The 23,247-nt window shown below is 38.8% G+C and overlaps 1 protein-coding gene across 2 annotated transcripts; it reads right to left on the minus strand.

Moving 5' to 3' along the window:
• Window positions 1-4,165: 4,165 nt before the first annotated feature.
• On the minus strand, window positions 4,166-12,922 carry LOC149800836 (tumor necrosis factor ligand superfamily member 15-like). 2 transcript variants are annotated; one of them, XM_089954846.1, is made up of 3 exons: window positions 12,321-12,922; window positions 9,881-9,974; window positions 4,166-6,625 (listed from the first exon to the last, which is right to left on the minus strand). In XM_089954846.1, exons 1-3 carry the CDS (start codon window positions 12,717-12,719, stop codon window positions 6,228-6,230), a joined length of 891 nt encoding a protein of 296 aa, XP_089810972.1. In that variant the 5' UTR covers window positions 12,720-12,922; the 3' UTR covers window positions 4,166-6,227. The 2 variants fall into 2 exon arrangements, with proteins under 2 accessions (XP_089810972.1, XP_089810973.1); XM_089954847.1 differs by having other exon boundaries at window positions 9,881-9,962; window positions 12,321-12,917.
• Between the last annotated feature and the right edge of the window lie 10,325 nt (window positions 12,923-23,247).

Genomic DNA, 23,247 nt, shown 5'->3' on the forward strand with positions numbered 1-23,247 from the left:
GACAGCGTGATGCCGCCGAGAACACCATCGTGTTGTATACCGATGACGGACGACTTAAATCAGGTGAATCCATCTTGACGATAAATGGAAAAATAAATAAACTGGGCGACAATTATATATCCGTGTCGGATTCGTTAAAAAATTTGTATGATAAATTTGACGCGTAAGCAAATCAGTTCGAGGGGATACAAAAGTCTGTCACCGATATACAACTCACCACTGCTAGTTTTTTTGGAACCCCGACGGTAACCGAACCGAATCTTGTGGGGATAAAAAATACTATTTCGGAGTTTACAACGCTGTCGGGCCAATTTACCTCGTTACGAAAAAATTTTAACAGGGCTGATAACGCCATTGATAAATTCTTTGGTAAAAAAAATACCAGACCGGATGAAATTACAATAACTATAAATGATATCACTGCGTATGGACAGGAAATAGAAACAATCAAAAATGATGTTAAAGCGAACAAAATTACTGTAGACGCGTATGAAATGTACATAGAAATAATCAACGTTAATATTGCAGCGAACAAAAAGAGTGTAGACGCGCATACACAGGAAATAGAAACAATCAAAACTGATGTTGCAGCGAACAAAGGGAATATAGACGGGTATGGAGGGGAAATAAAAACAATCAAAACTGATGTTGAAGCGATTAAAAACAGACTACCTAGAATGACAGAGCAACTTGAAAAAATGAAAACACCTCATGGGAGCATCGGCAATAGCGTATACACGGTTCAATACGGATCATTCGATTGGACTCCTACGAATAATACAGTAAATATCACCGCAATTGTTAAGGGCATTTATCGATTGACATTGATTTCAGCGATGCAGTTTAATATATCATCGTCGAGTTCATCTGGGTTTAACAATACAATATCAACAATCATTGACAAGAATGCAGCTGAACTGTTTACAATTGAAACCGTTGATAGCAGTCTATTTAGGGCAAACATCACATGGTATGTGGAATTCGTTGTGGATCTAAGTGAGTAATTGAAAACACTAGCTCTTTTAAAATAAAATGCCCACCAGGGTAATTGAATCAGAGGTATCACCGACGTCACATCAATATCGATTCGATACCGCAAAAGAATTCTCCGCGAGCTTAAAAACGCTTTCCGAACAATACCGCGCAAAAATAAAAAAATACCGTCGTAAAATAACCGCCATCGACGTGGCCGTGTACTCGGTGTCCGGTATAGTAGCTGGTACCGGCGTCATTTTATCCACGGTGACCATGATGGCCCCGATCGCTGTTCCAATCGCTATCTCCGCGGCGACAACAATTGCGGGAGTCGCCAACGCAATCACTAGAAAGATATCATCGTGTTCTCAGAAAAAACTCAACGAGTATACAGTAAAACATCAAATAGTATCCGACGCGTACTCGAAATTATCCGGGTTGATCTCGTTGGCGATAGATAATTCGTTTATATCCGATGCTGAATTCTCCACGATGGTCCAGTTGCATGACTCCGCGATGTCAAAAATCGAGGATTTTCAACTGGAAGCTGGAAACCACGTCGCTGAAACCACTTCAATGGGCTTAAAACATCCTCCTGAAAACAAGCAGGTTGTTAATATTCGGTGTTGAAATTAAACAATAGAAACGACGAATAATAATAATGTCGCTGAACCCCGAAGGGTTGCAATTACTTCAACGGATCGCGGAGAACACCACTCCGGTACAAACAAATATGATATCGATAACATCAACGAAGCCAGAATTCAGTGTAAACTTCCCCTCTCCGATTCCAGTGAAGGAAATGGCAAAATTGCGAGTATATCACAGTTGGCCTAATATCCGAGCGGAAGCATTTAACGGACAACAACCTAATAACTCGCTGGTTTTTGCATGGACAAATAAACCCAATGGGACCCCAGACTGGAAGGAGGTTACAATACCAACTGGGTCATACCAAGTAGAACAAATCAATAAAGAATTTCAACGCAGGATAAAATCGATCACAGGAAAAGAATCAAAAATCGCTCTTACGGTTCATGAACCGACGTTATCGTCGACGATTGAAATAAGCACACCGGGGTATATGGTTGATATTTATAACAGTTCAATAAGAACCATACTAGGTTGGCCCGAGAATCCACCTCATGAAAGTCCGCGGGAATTTCACACGAATGCGCAATCGTATCATGAAATTATTCCCAGTTATCGAGATAAATTGTCTATTATGAAAAAAAGTTATTACCCGGCGGGTTTATATTTCAAGACAGGAATACCATTGAATGGCATTTTTTATATATAAAACTTCCTGAATCGCACATCACATTAACAGTTAATTTAAATGATATCAATAGTTTTTTTATCGAGATTAATCGTAATTACCAATTGCAACTAGAACAACTACGGAAAACAAAAGCACAAAAACACGTTGAGGTGTCAAATCAACTTATATCAGACATGGAATATATTAATGAGCGAATCGTTAAAATAATATCCGATAACAACGATGTTAATAAACAAAAATTCCTAACCGAGTATAATATCACAGAAGCCGATTTACCCGATTTCAAGTTTCCAGGATACAACGCGCCAGAACTAAGAAAGTCTCTTAATGATTTTTTCGGTCCATCAACTATCCTCAAACACGATAACGGAGATGGTGGTAGGCATATTGCTCCATACAATGTAAATATCGCATCGGTGATAGCAATCAATCTAGTGTGTGATGTTATCGAAGGGAGTTACCAGGTAGATACCAAGCAATCAAATCAAGCTCAACAGGGGTATATCCTTTATTCATTTTCACCAACAGCCCCTCCCGGATTCTTAATCGTTGAGAGCCCAATTAATCCGGTCTATATGCGATGCCATAATCGGTTTTTAACGAGAATTAATTTCAGACTTACCGATCAGTCAAATAACCTAATTGATCTACAAGAGGAGGAGTTAGTGGTTACTCTATTTGTGAGATCATTGTAAATAACTTCTTAGCAGCAGGGGGGGAAATGACATCGACGCGGTCGTCGCTGTGTTTACCGGACGCTGACGACGCTGGGATCGGCGCGCATTAAACCAAATGACGTCACCGTCGTGTAGGATGGACCGACGTCGTTTTTTTTTTACCGGCGCTGACTACACCGGATCCGCTGAGTGCAGAAATATTAATTAAGCCAAATGACGATTGGACAAAATGTCGGATTCGCCCCCCCTGCTGCTACTCAACTTCCCCCCCCATATACATACCATTCCACGCTCTCATAAAACGTTACTCAACATTTCGAGTAAATAATGTTACTCCAAAGTTTGAAATCCTAACCCTAACACTAGAAATGGACAAATACAGACTTTTCGTTCGTAAAAAAAGTTTTTGATTCACATTTGGTCCAAAGAAATGTTTTATGACAGAGTGGCAAGTTTTAAACAAGGAAGACCTAAATCAGAATGACCAGTCGCCAGCTTATTAGGTGACAAACCCAAGTCACCAACCTTCAAGCTTGAACGTTCGAACTGCTTTCAGTTTTCATGCTGCATATATGTGGGTTAATTGGTGGAAATGACAGGCTTTCTTCAGTTTTATCAACAAAAATCAAACTGAAATAAATAACCCTGACCAGGCAAACACGTGATTTAAACCGGAATAAAAATCCGGGCCAGGCTAATACGTTAAATAAACAAAAATGAAAACCAGGGCTAGGCAATCACGTGATATAAACTGAAATGAATAAGCTGGGCCAGGCAAACACGTGATATAAACCGAAATGAATAACCCAGCTAACTAGGCAAGCACTTGACATGCACTGTGCAATATATCTTATGGTTATAATATGACGTGATTGTCCAAATAATATATTATAACGATGTATCTTGCCCGATTATTGGACCGAGACAAGGAAATCCCAGTCGCGGGTTTATATTATATGTCTATCAAACTCGGGCAAGCCTCGTGGGGAAACATACAATATAAACCCGCGACTGGGATTTCCTTGTCTCGGTCCAAACCCCAACGTAGATTATTTTTCTCACCCAATATTTTCTTTTAAAGTAAAAAGAATTCTTCACTATTGTTCACGCCCAATGTTACATGTGGCGCATGAATATAATTATGTTAATGAGGGCTGTGGTGTGACTGTTGCGTCCGAAGTAAACAGTTTATACGCGTGAGCAAAGAAAAATAACAACATAAAACGTAGCATAATAATGAGGTATTATCACATTTAATATATGGATGTTATATGAAATTGACAATAAATGATTAATATTTATTACAAGAAACTGTTTTATTTTCATCAGTTCCAATTTTGAAAAGTTATATTGTAAATAATAAAACGATATTGGCTACTCAGCTCTACTGTATTTATACTTAGTACAAAGCTGTAACGAAGAGTAACATCTTTCTTTAGATTATTCATGGGTAATTAGAGATCTGTGTCACTATCGTATATGACTATTCTTTCTTTCTGGAGGAGGTGAAACTGTGTGTGACATACTTGTGTTGTCCTTAATAATGATTGTAAAATTACCCCCGTGTATAATAGACCCTCCAAAAACGGACTCTAGCGGATAACCATGTGCTAAACTTTCAAGTTCAAGGATTCTTTGAACATTTATTTTTCTGTCCTGGAAATATGGCAAGTGCTACAGTGAAATTTGCTTATGGATTAATGTGCTGGCGGATAATTGATTCCTCTGGCTGGTAAGTGTATTATTTGTCATTTAATATTGTAGGTATATTTTTGATTTAACTGGGGCACAACGGAGATGCATAACAAAATTAGAAAAAGCATCTTTTATAGAACACTTTTCTGGCTGTTACTAAGTTTTCCGTTGTTGTTAAAAGAGTTGGGAGGCTATGAAGTGTATAGGTCTATAGTCCATATGCATGGATCAGTGTTTTCTGTTATATTGTTCATTTCACACAGCATTGAGAATTTTATCCTATCTGTAGCACGGTCATTTTCAGATCAGCGTCATTAAATGTAGCTAACAGTATATAATTTGTTTCACACGAAGTATTTAAAAGTAGTTATGTAGCTTTAGCTACATGACGCTGATTTAAAAATGTACTGAGCTAGGCCTGCATATAGGATAAAACTGACCATGCTGTGTGGAAGGAACAATCATAATACCATAAAGCTGGACATCATATGCGTTTGTCTTTGTCTCTCTCGAAATGTTGATAAGTATTAGTGAGCGCGAGTACTCAGAAAGTAGACAATAACAGCAATATGACGGCTGTTGAATATGTCACCTACATGCCTTAAAACTTGCTCCCACAAAAATTGTCTTCTAAACACACCACGACTGGAATTTACTTTAATCCCCCCCCCCCCATGACGTTAGTCCAAACATAATTTTCTATTGCTATCTTTATATATTTACAAGGCAAAAATTCTTTAAAAAAGAAGACCAGGTTAGAAATAACAAACTGAATGGTCGCCATTTCGGAGTAAGCCAGAACAAATGAATTCCAGAGGGATTATATCATCTATAGTTACCATTTGTACACAAGTTTTATTATTTATTCCTTTCGGTAACATGTTTAAAGATGTTAAATTGGTGCTGATGTATCGGACTTGAGCCCTTCCTTAAAGTATTGTCGAGATTAGGAAGAAGTAAAACAATATAACTTCAATCTAGTGATATTCGCCTGCACTGTGCTCTGTCTAAGTGACGCTCTTCGTCTTTATGTCTTTCATCTTTCTTGTGGACGCTATAGTAAATCAGAGCACAAAAACTAATGAGATCATTGATCCGTGGCACGCAACAAAAAAAAAATTAAAAAGGAAACGACAACAACAAGTGTTTAAGTGGGCTAGTGCCAAATAGTTTAGTTATAAATTTTCTGCTTCCTACGGAAATGTTTTGAACACTGAAAACTAAAAGTGCACGTTACTGTCTAGATTTCAAATGTATCATAGATATAAAAAAGGCCACGTGGACTACATATTGAATGACCATTCATTTTGAAATTACATCGTAAGGCTTCAGACTTCAGCCTATGACAAGCTCTCCATTTAAAATCTAACATATTCCAACAAAAGAACAGGTCCCCGCTTCAAATCTGATTAACTTCAACAAAAGACCAGCTCCCCATTTCAAATCTTATAGATTCCAACAGAACACCAGGTCCCCATTTCAAATCTTATAGATTCCAACAGAACACCAGGTCCTAGATTTAAATCATATATATTCAATAAAAGGTCAGGTCACCGAGTCCGATTTTATGGGTTCCAATAAAAGGCCAGGTGCCTGTTTCAAATCTTATATATTCCAAAAAAATTCGACATAACAGAGCCATATACAGCCGACACCTTTGATACTTCTGTGAAGATTCTGTCTTTTGTCCTTAGCCGAAGGACTGCGGATAAATAACTGGACTGAAACAAGTTATCTCCCATTCGTCTTCTTTGTCGATCTACGAGCAGGAGCTGCTTCGTTGTAACAGATAAGAATTGACGCTCTCGGTATACGTGGTGACTAATGGTACCTTCCTCTTCCCCGATCCCCGTCCTAGGTTTAAAGGTGATGAAGGAGTAGAGAAAATAGTCTCCCGCAGCTGGCACTACCAGAGCGGTGTTATTGTCCAGTATTCCGCTATTGGACTCGAAAGCTGTACCAAAACCTTGCATCAAACTCCAGCGAAGTGAACTGGCTGAAAAATAAAACGTTTCGCATTTACTTCCGTCCCAACCAAAACCATTTACAGATGTTGCCATGAAGCTAAGAAGAAGAAAAGTAGGGTAAATGGTTGGTTATCCAAATGATGCTGGATTACTGTTTTATTCTCATATCCCCCCCCCCCCACATGTATTATTGATCATGGTAGTGTCCATAAACGATACATATGTAATTAATTTTGTGAACAGTCATACTTCATTGTGTCTACTAATTATTATTGCACTGAACTTTGTGTTCTTCAAATGCTTTGAATTAGTCGTGCTAACAGATCGTTGTATTAGCGTTGATTTAGTCGCGCTAATAGATTGTTGTATCAGTGCTGAATTAGTGGTGCTAACAGACCGTTGTATTAGCGTTGATTTGGTCGTGAAAACATACCTTTGTATTAGTTTTCAATCATTATTTTAGCTGAAATTTACTCATTTAGCAACTTGTGGACATTTACTAATCCAGCAATTGTGGACATTTACTCATTCAGCTACTATTGAAAATTTACTCATCCAGCTAATTGTGGAAATTTACTCATCCAGCTAATTGTGGATATTTACTCATCCAGCTAATTGTGGAAATTTACTCATCCAGCTAATCTTGGAAATTTACTAATAAAGCTAATTGTTGGCATTTTTGTAGGCCTATGTCCTCCAATTGAAATGAAGGTTGTTCTAACCACAGAGATGCTGTATTGCAGGCTGAACAACAAGGTACAAAATTATAAAATTGCAAGATACTGAAAAATAATGCCTGACTTTATCGCTGAGCTGAAAGGCATCATGTCTTGATAATTACAAGATGACCACCAAACTCGAATAGGTAGGACTGTGGTTGTAGGGTATATTGTTCACTAACTTTTCAGAATGTCCATCATTTTCTTTCACTTCTGCATCGATCATCTCGCCAAATAGTATAATTTGTGGGCTATACAGGTACCCAGAAATCTCTCTGTTATCAGTTATGTCTTGGATATCTTTTTAGCACGTCGTCTTTTTTAGCCTGATTACCCTATTTTGCTTTGTGTTTTCCTACAGTGGAGAAGAAGTCTTAATGTTGTACTGTATTTGTAGTTTGTGTTTGTTAAAGCTCGTGTTCCTTTCATTGTGCGTTTTTCTTTTTACATTGATAAAGCGCATAAAAAAATGCCGGAAGCAGGTGTGTTTCTCACCAACTCCGGTTCTTCTGCTTCTTCCGAGCCTGATCATGTGTACACTATTGACTGAGTCTGGTCTTTGTGTGTGCTCTTTTACCCTTTGTCTTAGAGCAGAATAACAATTAAAGAAAACGTTACAAATTCGTATTTTTAACTTATTCTCCTTTCGATCAGCAAACGTCAAGGAAACATATACCTTCATTGATACAGTGTGATCCTTTGCATGCATTTTCTTATTCCTTTGTAAAAATTGTCTAGGATTGCTTATCATATTTATCAAGATGGCTCTCAATTTCAAATGATTTAGCTTGAGTATTTTTTTGCCTTTTACTTCGGGTCCCTATGAAAACTCAAAGATCATTATATAAGAGAATCTTAAGACAATTGAAGGACGGACAGACATACATATATGTACACATTGAGAAGACTCTACCAACAATCATCTCCTTCATATCTGACTCTATATTTGGCCTACACAGATGTTTGTCAGCCGGTCAAGAAACTTCAGTGAGATCAAGGACACTTGTACTACGTTTTGGACATATAGTTCACGCCAAGCAATCGTACAGAGTACACTGCGGTCACTCATTCCTATCTTGGTCAGAAACGTGACACAATTATATCTTGATCACAAAGTGATACATATGCAATCATACCTAAATCACAAGATCATACACCTGCGTTAACAAGGTTATACACCTGAATAGATAATGATACCCAGTTCTGGTGAAGTTTTCAGTTAATCGAAATTTTTGTCTTAGCTAAGGTTGTCACATTGTAGCCATTCTCGTACTACCATCGGTTTTATTATTGTCCCTAGGACACTCAAAGCATGATTATCAAGGCGATGCCAGTGCGAGAATAAATTTTCACTTCATAGAAAATGATATGCTAATTATCTGGCGTAGATATCCCTACCCCAGCGACGTGACTGCTATATTCGGAGAACGATTCCAGCCATTTAACTGTATTCGGATCCTGACTCTGACAATATGGTTATTATATCGGATCCCAACTCAGGTGATACGGCTGTTGCAATTGGATCGCATAATCAAGCGAAATAGCCGTTATAATCGGATCGCAAGTTAGTCCTTTCAGATTGAAAGATAACATTTCTAACCATAGCTCTCCCTAACAAAAAATGCAACGTTGTATCTTATAGATTACCAAAAATGAGAAGACCGGGAATTGTAAAGGTCACCATCTTTGCTAGCCAAGGTTCCGATATGTTAGCCCTATCTACACCTCGGTGGATCGAACAGATATGTCTGTGTTTCGGGTCTGTGAATTTTATTGGATGTGGCGGCATGCCAATGCATCCAATCAAAATTAAGTTGTTCAAATTTTAACGATGTTCTTACATGACCGAGACAAGGGAGGACACAACCTGAATGGACTCATAAATAAGCTGCCGGTCGGTGTTTGTATAAATACCTTTCACTCCAATACACCGTCATTAATGGTTTCTCTCTGGTACGTAATCATACTTTTGATCTTAGACTTACAAAATATATTTTTGAAGTCAATTGCCTCACCATTTTCGGCCGATGTACAATGCAGCACTGTTATATGCTGTTGGTTAGTTGGCGTTACATACTAAGGGAGGCAACTCATTAAAACCAATTGATGTCGGTAGGACAAAGCATTAGAATATCTGCTCGATCCGCCAAGGTGTAGATAGAATTAACATATCGAAAACTTGGCCAGCGAAGTTGAAAGGTCATTAGAAAATGAACTTTTATCGTTACATGTCAGATCTTGATTTTAACCAAATTGATTCGATCAGTTATAATGCTTGAAGAATAGGATACGATTCGGATTGCTTCGGATTGGTTGCAATGCTTGAGGAATAGCATAGGAATCGCAAAGAGTAAGGAAGATAAACCAAAAGCTACTGAAGTATCGTAAACTAAAAGCTACTTAAGTATCTACCATAACCATCTAATGGGGATAGATAGGACGTGGAAAGGCTAACAATAGATAATGAAAGCTGGGGGAATATCTGAAACGACAAACAAATCCAGTTTCGGAAGTACATCAAGTTATGATTGTTAACAATTAACATGCATGGATTACTGTACTCACATTTATTCGTTGTCTCTGCATCTAGAAAGACGTTTGCAGCAGGCCGAACTTTGTCCACATTGGTCTGTGATTGCATTTGCATCTGTAACATAATCTAATAATAATACAGATAAATATTGGTTATCTGTAGCATAATCTGATGATGAAATAAATATAGATTATCATCGCCAACCGAAAATTTGAAAGACCTGGGTTGCTTGAGGAGGCAGCGACACAGCAAATAGTGTCCTTCAATTATACTAACAGATTATCTTCTCATTGGAAATTTTTACACGTATCAAGTTAGACTTGAAAAAAATAAATAGTGCTGTTTTGGTATTAAAACAGGACGATTGTATGTGTGTGTGTGTGTGTGTGTGTGTGTGTGTGTGTGTGTGTGTTAAATAAATGACTTGTTAACAATTTATACAGTCATGCATCAATAAAAATGTAGCCTATCCACCAGACGGAAAATCCCGAATGGCAAAGTATTGCATGCATTGTTTTGAGTAATGCATATAAATCAGATATAAATACAAATAATTTACGGGAATTTAAAATTAGAGACACGTTGTGCAACCCGGTCTCAATGTTCCAAAGTCACATCAATATGATATATTCAGTTTTCGCGTGCGTGACTCGCTAATTGACGAGTGATGATTCGAATCCTGCCCAGGCCAAACTCGATCGGCCACCATGGTATGTCCCTGTGCAATGCTCTTTCTTCTAATTGCCTCAGTAGAATATAACCCTAAATGTATTCGTCTGCTGCAGGAGTTGTAGTGTCGGTGGTTAGCATACTGGACTTGCGACCGAAGGGGTGTGGGTTCGAATCCTAGCATTGAATTATCCTAGGTTGGCTACTATTATGTCTATGGGCAAGGCGCATTATTCCAATTGCCCTGGTACCAAATAACCTACTTGTGTTGCTGGACCGTAAAGCACCAAATAAAATGATAAAAATAACAAATCATATGCAGCAATCAACTTCTTAATCAAGCAAATAATCCGTATTACACCGTGTCTCCGTATGAGCAGCGAACTAAAAATACTTTATTAAAATCTTTGACACATCTGTTTTTTTAATGCTTCATTTTCCTTTTATGTATTTATTTTTAGCGTAGGCGAGATATACATGCGATTTAATATGGCATGTATACTGCAAAGCAATTTATTTTGCATTTTAGGAATAAACGTTGTATGTTGTCGTGATTGAATGTCGACTTTCTTCTTTACTCAGAGCTGTGGTGGCTCAGTGGTTAAAGTGGCGGACTCACAATCGAAATGGTTAGGGTTCGAATTCTACCATTAGACCATCACTAATTAGTTCCCCCTTCCCCCATTTACCTCTAAAATCCATGGAGTGAAAATGACCAAGCGGAACTAGCCTTTTTTTTAGTAGCTGCATAGCCGAAGTAAGGCCAAGCTGTATACTCTGTAAGCCATATTAAATCCATCAGTTACACACCAAAGGCAATTCAAAGTTCTTGTAACAATACCAAAAATATAGAAGATCATTTTTTAAATAGTATCACCAATGAGGAAAACCTGGGAAATTATTTTTCTTTACAAATCTAACCCCTTTGCAAAATTCGAAACTGTAGATGGCCACAGAAATAAAAAAAAAATACACTGTGTTACCCGGAAATATCTTCGCAGAAAAGAAATTAATATATTCGAACAATCTCGGCTATTTATATAAACTGGACTCGCCTTAGGATTGACCAACAAGTTGCAAATGAAAAACAAATCGATATATTCGTAACTTCTCGTTGTTTCGTAAATAACCGAGATGGTCCGAATGGTAGCTAATGGCAATTATCGGAATGCATTCCTGTTATTCAAGTTGCGAATGAGTAACAATGTCATCTGTAATTTTTTTAAAACGATTTCTGACTTAGATCTGCTAGCTGACGGAAGAGATTAATATAGGCAAAACAAGGGTATGGCGATAGAGAATTTGTGGGTTTATATAACGATGAAACTTATTGCTGAAACTATACAATTTAACAGATCTAAGTATCAAACAAAAATACTTGGCTATAGATCTAATTATGAAACATCTTTTGCATCTATATTTCCTGTTCTAAATTTTATCATTGCAGTAAACTCATGTGGAAAATCATTTCTCAAAGAAAGAGTTAATAAATTATACAAAATGAATGGTAACTTAAAATAGCACTAACTGTAATAGCAATAATAATAAGAAGAAAATGAATGTAGAAGCAGTAGTATAATTTTTGTCTTACCGGGTATTTCATTTGAAAATATTTAATATGTAATTAATTATTATCGCATTTCACTCGTTTAACGTAAGTGTCATATTCCGATAAATGTTACTGAAATCAAATTACTTTTAAGCGCTGTGTGAAAATCATAATAGATTTCAATGAATGAAGTTGGTACCAAGAGAGAGAGAGAGAGAGAGAGAGAGAGAGAGAGAAATAAAGAGAGAGCTCACAATTTTGGCGATATGATTAATATACTCCACGTTTTCTATACAACAGAGATCCTCCATAGCACATGATTTTCTCCAGTGTTTTTCTATATACGAGTTCAAATTATTGTTGGAAAAATTGTCTCTAAATTTGTCCAGATCTCCACAGTTTACACATATGCTTCCATAAGAATATGAACTTGTGCAAGTTTTCTTTGTATTATTTTCCTCTTGTGATATTACACTGTAAATTACCCACACAAAGAGACCAGTGTTTATTAGAGTTGATACTATTAGAAAACTCTTTTCAAGAGTTGACCCATTTTTGAATCTTGCAATGTCCACCTCACCAGTTTCATCTGCCGGGCATTCCCGAAACCGACCAAGAACTCTGTCTTGTAATCGTATAAATCTCCCCGACATAGTTTGTTTTGCATTTCAAACGGACTATCAATCTTATATTTATTTGCATGAATCTTTCCAGGTAGAGGAAATGAAACTAGAATTGAATCGCTACTGTAAAGTTGTGTGTAATTCGTTTACTTTTGTTTACATTGTGCTCATTCAGCCGATGTGGTATAAAAAAAGCAAAGTGTGTCAAGGTCGTATAGTTTTGCAAGCAGGTATGCAAAATAATGAACACTGTATGCAGATTTAAAAGCATATCAGAACAATCATGGGATATAGTGCTGAAAAAGTTTAGGTATCCCCTAATAGCATATAGAGTAAAGAGAAAGGCCGAATAGAGTAAAATCATTATAATATAAGCTGTTTATATATATATATATATATATATATATATATATATATATATATATATATATATATATATATATATATATATATAACCCAAAAGGTAAAATGCCCTATTGGCAAGGCTATAGTGCTGAGGGAAAGCCCAGGATCGTCGTTTCCTCACTTTTTTTGCACGTGCCCTTAGCTTTTTTTGCGTCAGCCATTATCACATCCCCGTCTCGAATCTGAGTAACATGCGTTCCCTCACTTCTTCACTGCGTTCGTTCACTTCTTTATTTGGTACTAGACCACCGCCTGTTTAAAATAGTTCTAGACCGTCTCATAACGAGACGCTTCTCGACAAAAGAGTTTACCCATACGAAGATTCCGGATGCGGATTTGTTTCAAAAGTATTTATGAAATGTCAGAATCCAAAGTTATTATTCCTGGATTCAACCAGATTTTTCTTTTGTCAAATTTGTGGCTGCATACCTTATATAATCGGATAAACTGGATAGACCCAGATCTGCCGTCGCATAATGTTCTGCAGATGTGGGTCTGTGCAGTTTGTTAAGAGTAATTAATATGAAAAAGACTGTGATCTGTCGGCGTATCATACGACGGCAGATAAAGGTCCACGTTGCTTGCAGTTGCACATAACTCACGCCAATATATGGTAAATAAAACTTGCTGTCAACATTTCTCAAATTATTCTCAAGTGGTTTGTCAATAATAAGTCATTAATTCACTCTTTTGCACTTGAAAACCGAATTTAATTAAATAATAAATCATTAAGTCACTTAATATATATATGATATCTTCCTTTTCGTATGAAAGCAGTCAATTCTGTGACAAATAGCACCGTTTGATGCATTATACTGCCAGCTAAATTTATGAAAAGTCGCCGTTCTAAACATAGTATAAAATATCGGAATTTCAATTCTACGAAATTTCGTGATTATGGACTGGATTCATATGTGCAAATTATACATGAAATACATCGGATTGAAGCAGAGCGGGAGAAGCTTGTTTACATCTGCAAGTGTGTTTGTTCTGTCATTGACTATTTGAAATCATAATGTGGGAAAATATGAAATGTTTCAATTGCGATTATCAAACAGACGCTGTTGAATTTAATGTTTATTTCCTTTTGAGTGCAGTAAGGAGGGTGTAATTGCATTTGGAATATAGTCGAAATTACAGTGCAATTTCGAAATGTGTGATCAAGCTTGAGAATTCATGACATGGCTCATGTAATTCGGATTTGCAGAACCAAGAAAGTACATTTTGAAGAAATTCAGAATGTAAAACTGTATGTATATTTTTGCCATTCTTATTAAAAGCTAAAGGAAACAATTTATGCCTTTATAAGTTGTATGTTATTTGTATGTACCAAGCAATTTTATGAAATCTGGCGTCCCTCGCCAAAATTCGAAACACTGTATCAAAAAAGTTAATGCGGAATATAGCAAAGCAGACGGTATGTGACAGTCCACGAAACATCCGCTTTAATTCATTCATAAACAAATTTTATCAACCAATGATTTAATGAGTTGTTTACAAAGTAGTTCCTAATACATTACTGGGCACACGTGTACTGCGCGTGAGTGCAATATGAAGGTGTGCAATATCGTACAATACTGAACGATTCTGACAATGTAAAGTTAGCGGAGAAAAAAGTGAGCATATAATAATTTCTGATATTTATCCCAAAACGCGAAAAACCTCCATGTCATTAACGTCAACATCATCGTTATTCAGTTAATTAAATATATAATTTGCTTGTACAAAGAAACAGCATGCTACAGAAATTAATGGTTACACGTTTCATACATTCATTAAAATCCCAAAATTTATAACATGCACAATATGTGCCGTGTTTAAGATTTTCAAATTCTAAATACTATCATACAGAGGAATGACGTAACTCACTGACATACTATCATACCGATGTCTGTCGCAACTAAATGGCGTACTATCATATTGATGAATGACGTAACTAAATGGCGTACTATCATACTGTTGAATGCTGTAACTATATGATGTACCACCAAACTGTTGAATGACGTAACTAAATAGCGTACTGTCTATCATACAGATGAATGATGTAACTAAATGACGTACTATCATACTGTTGAATGTTGTAACTACATTTGTTGTTGTTGAGTTTAATTATAGTGACGTGCGCACAATTGTGCATGTGCCACTTTTTTTCTGACTGCACCGCAGCCTGCTAGTTGTTCCTGGGGAAGGGAATGGTGCCACCTCCCCCAGGCTTTTATGGGTTCAAGGAACCCTGATAGTTTGGCCTCAATCTGTGGGTCCATAAAAGTCCTTTACAGTTGAATGGATGGCTGTCATTAGTGGGAAGGAGAGCTCGGGAACGGTCCTGGTTGCTTCACATCGTTGGTTTCTTGTTGCATTTGCCTGGTGTTTCTTGCGGGGTTTTTTTCCTGTTTTTTCTTCAAAATGTTCTAAAAGGGGGGGGGTGTTCTATGCTGTTTATAGAGGTTGTTAGTAGAAATCATGTATGAAGAGAGATTTTCAAGGTTATTATGGTGTTTAGGGTGTACTTCCTACGTTATGTCATTTATAAGTTTTTGGATATTGCCTCTTTAAGTTATTTATTTATTAATGCTTTTAGAAATTGAATGTTATTTATACTTTATTTAGCAAGAGACCGGAGTCCTAGCCGATTACACGGTTCGTTAAGGACATCTAGGACTGGAGTCCTAGCTGATTACTCGGATTTTGCGGTTTCCTTATTTTTTATAGGTGCTTCGTAAGTGAATTATTTATTAATACTTTTATAAAATTGAATGATATGTTATGGGTTTTTATGTGGGGGATTCTACGTTTATTTAGCTAGTTACTGGGTCTTTTGGTTTTGTGGGGATATTAATTATATTTTGTACATAATTCCTGCTGAGTCTATGAATTTATTTATATTTTTTGTATGCTGATTGTTTATTTTTATTAGAGTCCATAAGTTGTTGTTGTTGTAGGGTTTAACGCCATTTTTCAGCACACGATAGGCTATACATGGCGGCCAGTATTAATGGTGGAGGAAGAACCCGGGAAAACCCCGGAAAGAACCACCGACCCACGAGAAGCTACTGGCAAGCTTTCTCACATACCCACATTGGATGAATCCGAGACTCGAACCCACGCAGACAGAGGTGAGATGGCAGTGATCCGTAACGGAGATCGCTTTAAACCACTCGGCCACTCTAGGCCCCGAGTCCATAAGTAACTCTGGGTATGTGTGTGGTGATCCAATCTCTTTTTGGTTTTTGATAAATATTTTCCGAGCGGGTTGATATTTTAGGCATATATTGAATACTTGGTGTAAATCTTCGGTGGTGTGGCAGTTAAAGCAGTTAATCGTTGCTGGTTTGGGTCCTATAAACCTTCCAAAACTGCTTGCTAGTTTAGTTTTTCCAGTTATTATCCTGTTTATGGTTTTCTGTTCTAAATAGGTATCCTTAGGTAGCTGTATGTTCCAATCTACGTTTTTTTTTTTGCGGGGGGGGGGGGGTTCATGGTGTTTTTTACCTTTTGTGGAGGAGTTCCAAAAAGCTTGCCATTTTTGGTCTGTATCTATGTTTGTGCGAAGCTAGCAGCAGAGGGGGCGAATCGGACATTTTGTCCAATCGTTATTTTGCTTAATTATTACTTTCTGCACTCAACGATCTAGTGTCGTCAGCGCCTGGTAAAAAAAAAACGACGACGTCGTTGGGGGATCGTCCAAACGTCATTTGGTTTAATTAACACCTTCTGCGCGTTGATCCCCAGCGTCGTCAGCGTCCGGTAAGCACATCGACGACCGCGTCGATGTCATCGCCCCCTCTGCTGCTAAGTGGTTATTTACAATGAAAGTCTTTATGATCTTACAAACAGAGTGATCACTAACTCCTCCTCTTGCAGATCAATTAGGTTATTTGACTGATCGGTAATTCTAAAATTAATTCTCGTTAAAAACCGATCATGGCATCGCATATAGACCGGATTAATCGGACTCTCAACGATTAAAAATCCCGGAGGGGCTGTTGGTGAAAACGAATAAAGGATATATCCCTGTTGAGCCTGATTTGATTGCTTGGTATCTACCTGGTAACTTCCTTCGATAGCATCACACACTAGATTAATCGCTATCACCGATGCAATATTTACGTTGTATGGAGCAATATGCCTACCACCATCTCCGTTATCGTGTCTGAGGATAGTTGATGGGGGGGTGTCCGCGGGTGGATTCTCAGGCCATCCTAGTATGGTTCTTATTGAACTGTTATAAATATCAACCATATACCCCGGTGTGCTTATTTCAATCGTCGACGATAACGTCGGTTCATGAACCGTAATAGCGATTTTTGATTCCTTTCCTGTGATCGATTTTATCCTGCGTTGAAATTCTTTATTGATTTGTTCTATTTGGTATGACCCAGTTGGTATTGTAACCTCCTCCCAGTCTGGGGTCCCATCGGGTTTATTTGTCCGTGCAAAAACCAGCGAGTTATTAGGTTGTTGTCCGTTAAATGCGTCCGCTCGGATATTAGGCCAACTGTGATATACTCGCAATTTTGCCAGTGCTATTTCCTTTACTGGAACCGGTGATGGAAAGTTTACACTGAATTCGGGTTTCGTTGACGTTATTGATATCATATTTGTTTGTACCGGAGTGGTGTTCTCCGCGATCCGCTGAAGTAATTGAAACCCTTCGGGGTTCAGCGACATTATTATTATTCGTTGTCTTTAGTGTCTAATTTCAACAACCAGGTGGTTTCGGCTTCCAGTTGAAAATCCTCGATTTTTGACATCGCGGAGCTATACAACTGGACCATCGTGGAGAATTCAACATCGGATACGAACAAATTATCAATCGATAACGAGATCAACCCGGATAATTTCGAGTATGCGTCGGATACTATTTGATGTTTTACTGTATACTCGTTGAGTTTTTTCTGAAAACACGATGATATCTTCCTAGTGATTGCGTTGGCAATTACAGCAACTGTTGTCATCGCGGAGACAGCGATTGGAACAGCGATCGGGGTTATCGTGGTCACCGTGGATAAAATAACACCGGCGCCAGCTACTATACCCGACACCGAGTACACGACCGCGTCGATGGCGGTTATTTTACGACGGTATTTTTTTATTTTTACACGGTATTGTTCGGAAAGCGTTTTCAAGTTCGCGGAAAATTCTTTTGCGGTATCGAATCGATATTGATGTGACGTCGGTGATACCTCTGATTCAACTTCCTTGGTGGTCATTTTTATTTTAAAAGAGCTAGTGTTTTTAATTACTTAGATTCGCTGCAAATTCCACATACCATGTAATGTTTGCCCGGGCTAGATTTCTATCAACGGCATAAATTGTAAACTGTTCAGTTGCGTTCCTGTCTATAATTGTTGATATTGTATTGTTAAACCCGGATGAACTCGACGATAATATATTAAACTGCATCATTGAAACCAGTGTCAATCGATAAATACCCTTAACAGTTGCGGTAATATTTACTGTATTCTGTGTAGGAGTCCAATCGAATGATCCATGCCGAATTGTGTATACTGTGTTGATGATGTTCTCATGAGGGATTTTTATTTTTTCGAATTGCTCTGCTACTCTCGGTAGTCCGTCTTTAATCGCTTCAACATCAGTTTTAATCGTTCCTATTTCCTGTATATGCGTGTCCACATCTTTTTTGTTCGCTGCAACCCTAGTAATGAGTGTATTTATTTCCTGTATATGCGTGTCTATACTTTTTTTGTTCGCTATAACATTAATTTTGAGTACTTCTATTTCCCCTTCATGCACGTCTATACTTTTTTTGCTCGCTATAGCATTAGTGTTAATTGTTTCTATTCTCTGTCTATGCGCGTCTACATTATTTATGATCGTTACAACATTAGTTTTGATTGTTTCTATTTCCCGTGTATTCTCGGTCATACTTTTTTTGTTCGCCGCAACATCAAGTTTGATTGTTTCTATTTCATATGTATGCACGTCTATACCTTTTTTGTTCGCTGCAACATCAGTTTTGATTAATCCTATTCCCCGCCAATACGCGTCTACATTTTTTTTGTTCGCTTCAACATCAGTTTTGATTGTTCCTATTTCCTGTGTATACGCGTCCACACCCTTTTTGTTCGCTTCAATATCAGTTTTGATTATTCCTATTTCCTGTGTATGCGCGTCTATATTATTTATGATCGTTGTAACATCAGTTTTGATTGTTTCTATTTTCCGTCCATGCGAGTCTACATTATTTATGATCGTTGCAACATTAGCGCCGATTATTTCTATTTCCCGTTCATGCGCGTCTACACCCTTTTTGTTTGTTGCAACATCAGTTTTGATTGTTTCTATTTCCTGTCCATACGCAGTGATATCATTTATAGTTATTGTGATTTCATCCGGCTTGGTATTTTTTTTACCAAGGAATTTATCAAAGTTGTCATCGATCCTGTTAACATTTTTTCGTAACGTGTAAAATTGGCCCGACAGCGTCGTAAACTCCAAAATAGTATTTTTTATTGTTGCAAGATTTGGTTCGAATACTATCGGGTACCCAAAAAATCTATCGATAGTTGTTTTCACATGCCCTTCGAGTTCGATTATTGATCTATTCAACCTTATACCACCGTCTCGGATTAATTCTATCATTCTCTCTATCTCCACTATATTTCGACCCGGTTTGAGTCGTCCGTCGCTGGTATACAGCGCGATAGTGTTCTCGTCGGCATCACGCTGTCGTATTAAAACATCATTCAGTGACACATTACCGGATTTCAATTTACCCTGGCGGTCTTGAAATACAACTATTTCATCTGGGTCAACACTGGTTAAGTTCAACGTATCAGCGATTTCATCCTCAATTAGTTTTTTTATGTCATCGGTGGCGGCTGTTTCCGTGGATTCTTTCAGCGCCGAAACCGATCGTCCCCAAATATCAATCATTATTATTGTAAATGTTATTCTCTAAAATCCGTTGAGCTTCTACGACCCCACTAGTGTATTCGTTTACAACCACATGAGGTGGTTTTCGCGATGATGAAATCGCCGCAAGTACGTTCAATACCTCACGGCCACATATCGGTGGGTCACTTAATCGCTGTGTTGGCAGCGTGGAATAAAAAACCCGGGCTGAACACGCCCGGATATACCGCATGAATTCGTTTGGTGGGGCTAACCCGTATGAATCAAAATAGACGATCGCACGCGGATCAATCGCGTACGCAACCCAATGAGTTCCCGCTCCGGAGGATCCATCGAGGTTAATTATGCCGGTTTCAATATTCCTTGGTGCCGCCGGTAATTGATCCCTCATAAAAACACCTCTGAAGTTTTTTATCGCTAGCGCGTTTGCGGCGTCTATTAAATCAAAATTAGACATTGGAGTCATAGACTCAGGAGTCATTGACTCCCGAGTTAATAAACGGTTCCCGGTAGTCTTAGACCCTTTCCCGAGTACCATGAATACGGGGTTCCCGGTAGTCTTAGACCCTTTCCGGCTACGGGTCGTTTTTTTTGTAGCCTTTCCCGGTTGCCTTCTTCAATGCCATCCCCGCCGCGGTACCAACGGCCCCCAACGCCGCCGCCTTAGCCACTGCTGGTGCGGCCGCGGCAATCAATGCCGGAATCGCAGCTAACAGCGGAAATATCCCACCGGTCTTTTCCATGTTTTTAATTGCTGCGGCCGAAAAATCTATTTGAACACCCTTTTTATTCTTCATCGCATCATTGAAATGTTTTATTTGACGCGCCGTCAACGATATCTTATGATTACCACCCGCCATCTGCGACGGCTTCAGCGTTATTGTGGTTCCGCATTGTTTAGCCGACTTTGATCGTAATTTCTTGACTTGACCATCGGTCAACTCTACACTGACGACACTATACGACATTTTATTGTAAACGCGTTTTGTGCTTTCAATTACATGTTTTCCACTGGCGCATCAACGATTCTCATTCGTCCACCAACACCTTCTAGCAGCATTGATTTATCGCTGAGAATGACAGCAACCGCTCTATAATTAACACCACCCGGGGCTATACGAGCTCGGAAGTGTATATCAACGACGGATTGTCTCGTTAAATCAAGATGTTCCAGCGAAAAATAATAAATCGGATACAGTTTTTTAAAATCAAGTTGTGATATTTGCAAACCAGTGTCGACGTTTTGATCACGACCCATATACGACAGCAATCGATGGTACACACGTGCGATATGGTTGTCGTCGTAATTAAGCTGTATGTCCTCGGACGGTTCCTGTTGTCCGTTTATTCTCAGCGAAACATCCCTGACTCCTAATTTATCAAATATCATATGGCTGTGTTCTTGATTACCCAATCGATTCCTATTCTGCAGCGCTATGAATATATGACGCGGGGCTGAAACACCCTGTTTTGATGCCAGGTGCCATGTAAACGTATCGGCGACGTTATCCTCTTTAGCATCAGTTGTTACCGCTAGCCAACTCAACAACGATTTCCCTCCCTGTTCCATAAATGCTAACAATCGTGCTTCCGTGGTAACTGATGGAGTCAGCACCGGCATCCACAATGCCATTTTAGTTAAAACGACTTTACCGGCAGCGACGCCAGCAGCACGCCATATTGCATTGTTATCATCGCCCCTTCGCGTCAGCGCGATTGTATGCTTAGCCCCATAGATAACCTTCCTGACATTTCTGCAGAATCCAAATATGTGATGGAGTGGAATCGCGCATGAAAACTTTCGGCGTGGTCCTTGCAACATCCCTACTCGTGTTGCGAATCCTAGATTAAAATTATCGTTAGTACTTTTTATAATATTGAAATTAGCGCCTGGTCTTGCTCTGCGGTCTGGGTTAGCTGCTTCAGCCTGTGGGTCAGTTGCGGTATCTCTTTCCGCCAGCACGTTGATGTACTGAATATGGTCAGCGTTATCGTCGGTGTCCTTCGCAAACATCATAGATGGGCCCGCCGATCTTGTATAATCATCCGAGTATCTCGCCAACCCAATTATCGTTGTTGCAACATCAACCTCGCGTTCTATTGATTCAATTTCTCGCCCGTCAATAAGATATCTGGCGCTCTCAAATAACGCCATGATACCGTTGTTGACGAAACCAACTCGAACACGAGGGTCATCTGCGTATGGTGCATTATCGGCGGCATTTGTCACGAGTTCTCCCTCGATTTCGATAAACGCTTCACACGGCAGAAAGTATTTACTGGTATCTTGGACCTGAAGTTCAATTCGCGATCGTAGGTCGGGTTGCGCTGCATAATAAGAATAATATTGATAATCACGGACAGAATCATCCCTGCGCACTGGGGCGTCCATATCAAACGCGGGATCAGCGGTTCGCGCAAACATTCTATTATTTATCATGTTGATGTTTTCAATTGAAATCCATCAACGTCGTTTTCGTCGTAAATTCTTCGAATTTAAACCACTCCCCGCTATCGCGTTCATGAGCGCGTTGGTTGCCGCATCGGCGGATGGCGAAGTCGCCAACGACTGAGTCGTCGCCAACGACTCTAATTTTTCCTCCACGGCGTTATTTATTACTTTACTGACATTTGCAGGCATCACTGTCGTTGATGGCATCTGTTTTCTTTTTGAGAATCTCTTGGATTTCACCAACGACATTAGTTTGTCCCGCGCGGCTGAAAGCGCCTTTCCGGCAACATCTCCAATGGCACTAATACCCTTATCACGAATAACATCAATAGCCTTCATTCCTAATTGTTTGGCTAACGGCGCTACTTTTGGAGCCATTCTTGTAAATAACCCCGCAATGGTGCTACCGAGACCATCTCCATAGTACGCACGGTAAACAGGCAATCGCGAGTTTACCACGTAGACGAGTACTGGTTTATCATGGTTGTAGTGTATGATCATCCTTATTAAAAACACCAGTTTTCCAATTAATCATCCACGAGCTCGTCTATGAGCGTTCGATATGCATTAATGTCCATAATACCGCCTGTAAATAACCGCTTGCAAATATCAGCGGCCTCATTGATTATTTCCGTAGAGTTATTTCCGGCTCGTTTTCCTCCGATTAGTACTTCCAGCCGTGATATATCACTGTGAACACTATTAGGACAGGTAACGCCGTAGGATTCTTTACCAACAGAGTATCCTTTTCCTTTTTTTGGTGTTATACTCTTAACTTCCTTGTGGAATGCGTCGTAATCGGATTTACTACGATGTGGTAAT

Source organism: Sinohyriopsis cumingii, chromosome 4 (assembly GCF_028554795.1).
Source record: "Sinohyriopsis cumingii isolate HCF-2022 chromosome 4, ASM2855479v2, whole genome shotgun sequence".
In the NCBI taxonomy this organism is placed as follows: Eukaryota; Metazoa; Mollusca; class Bivalvia; order Unionida; family Unionidae; genus Sinohyriopsis; species Sinohyriopsis cumingii.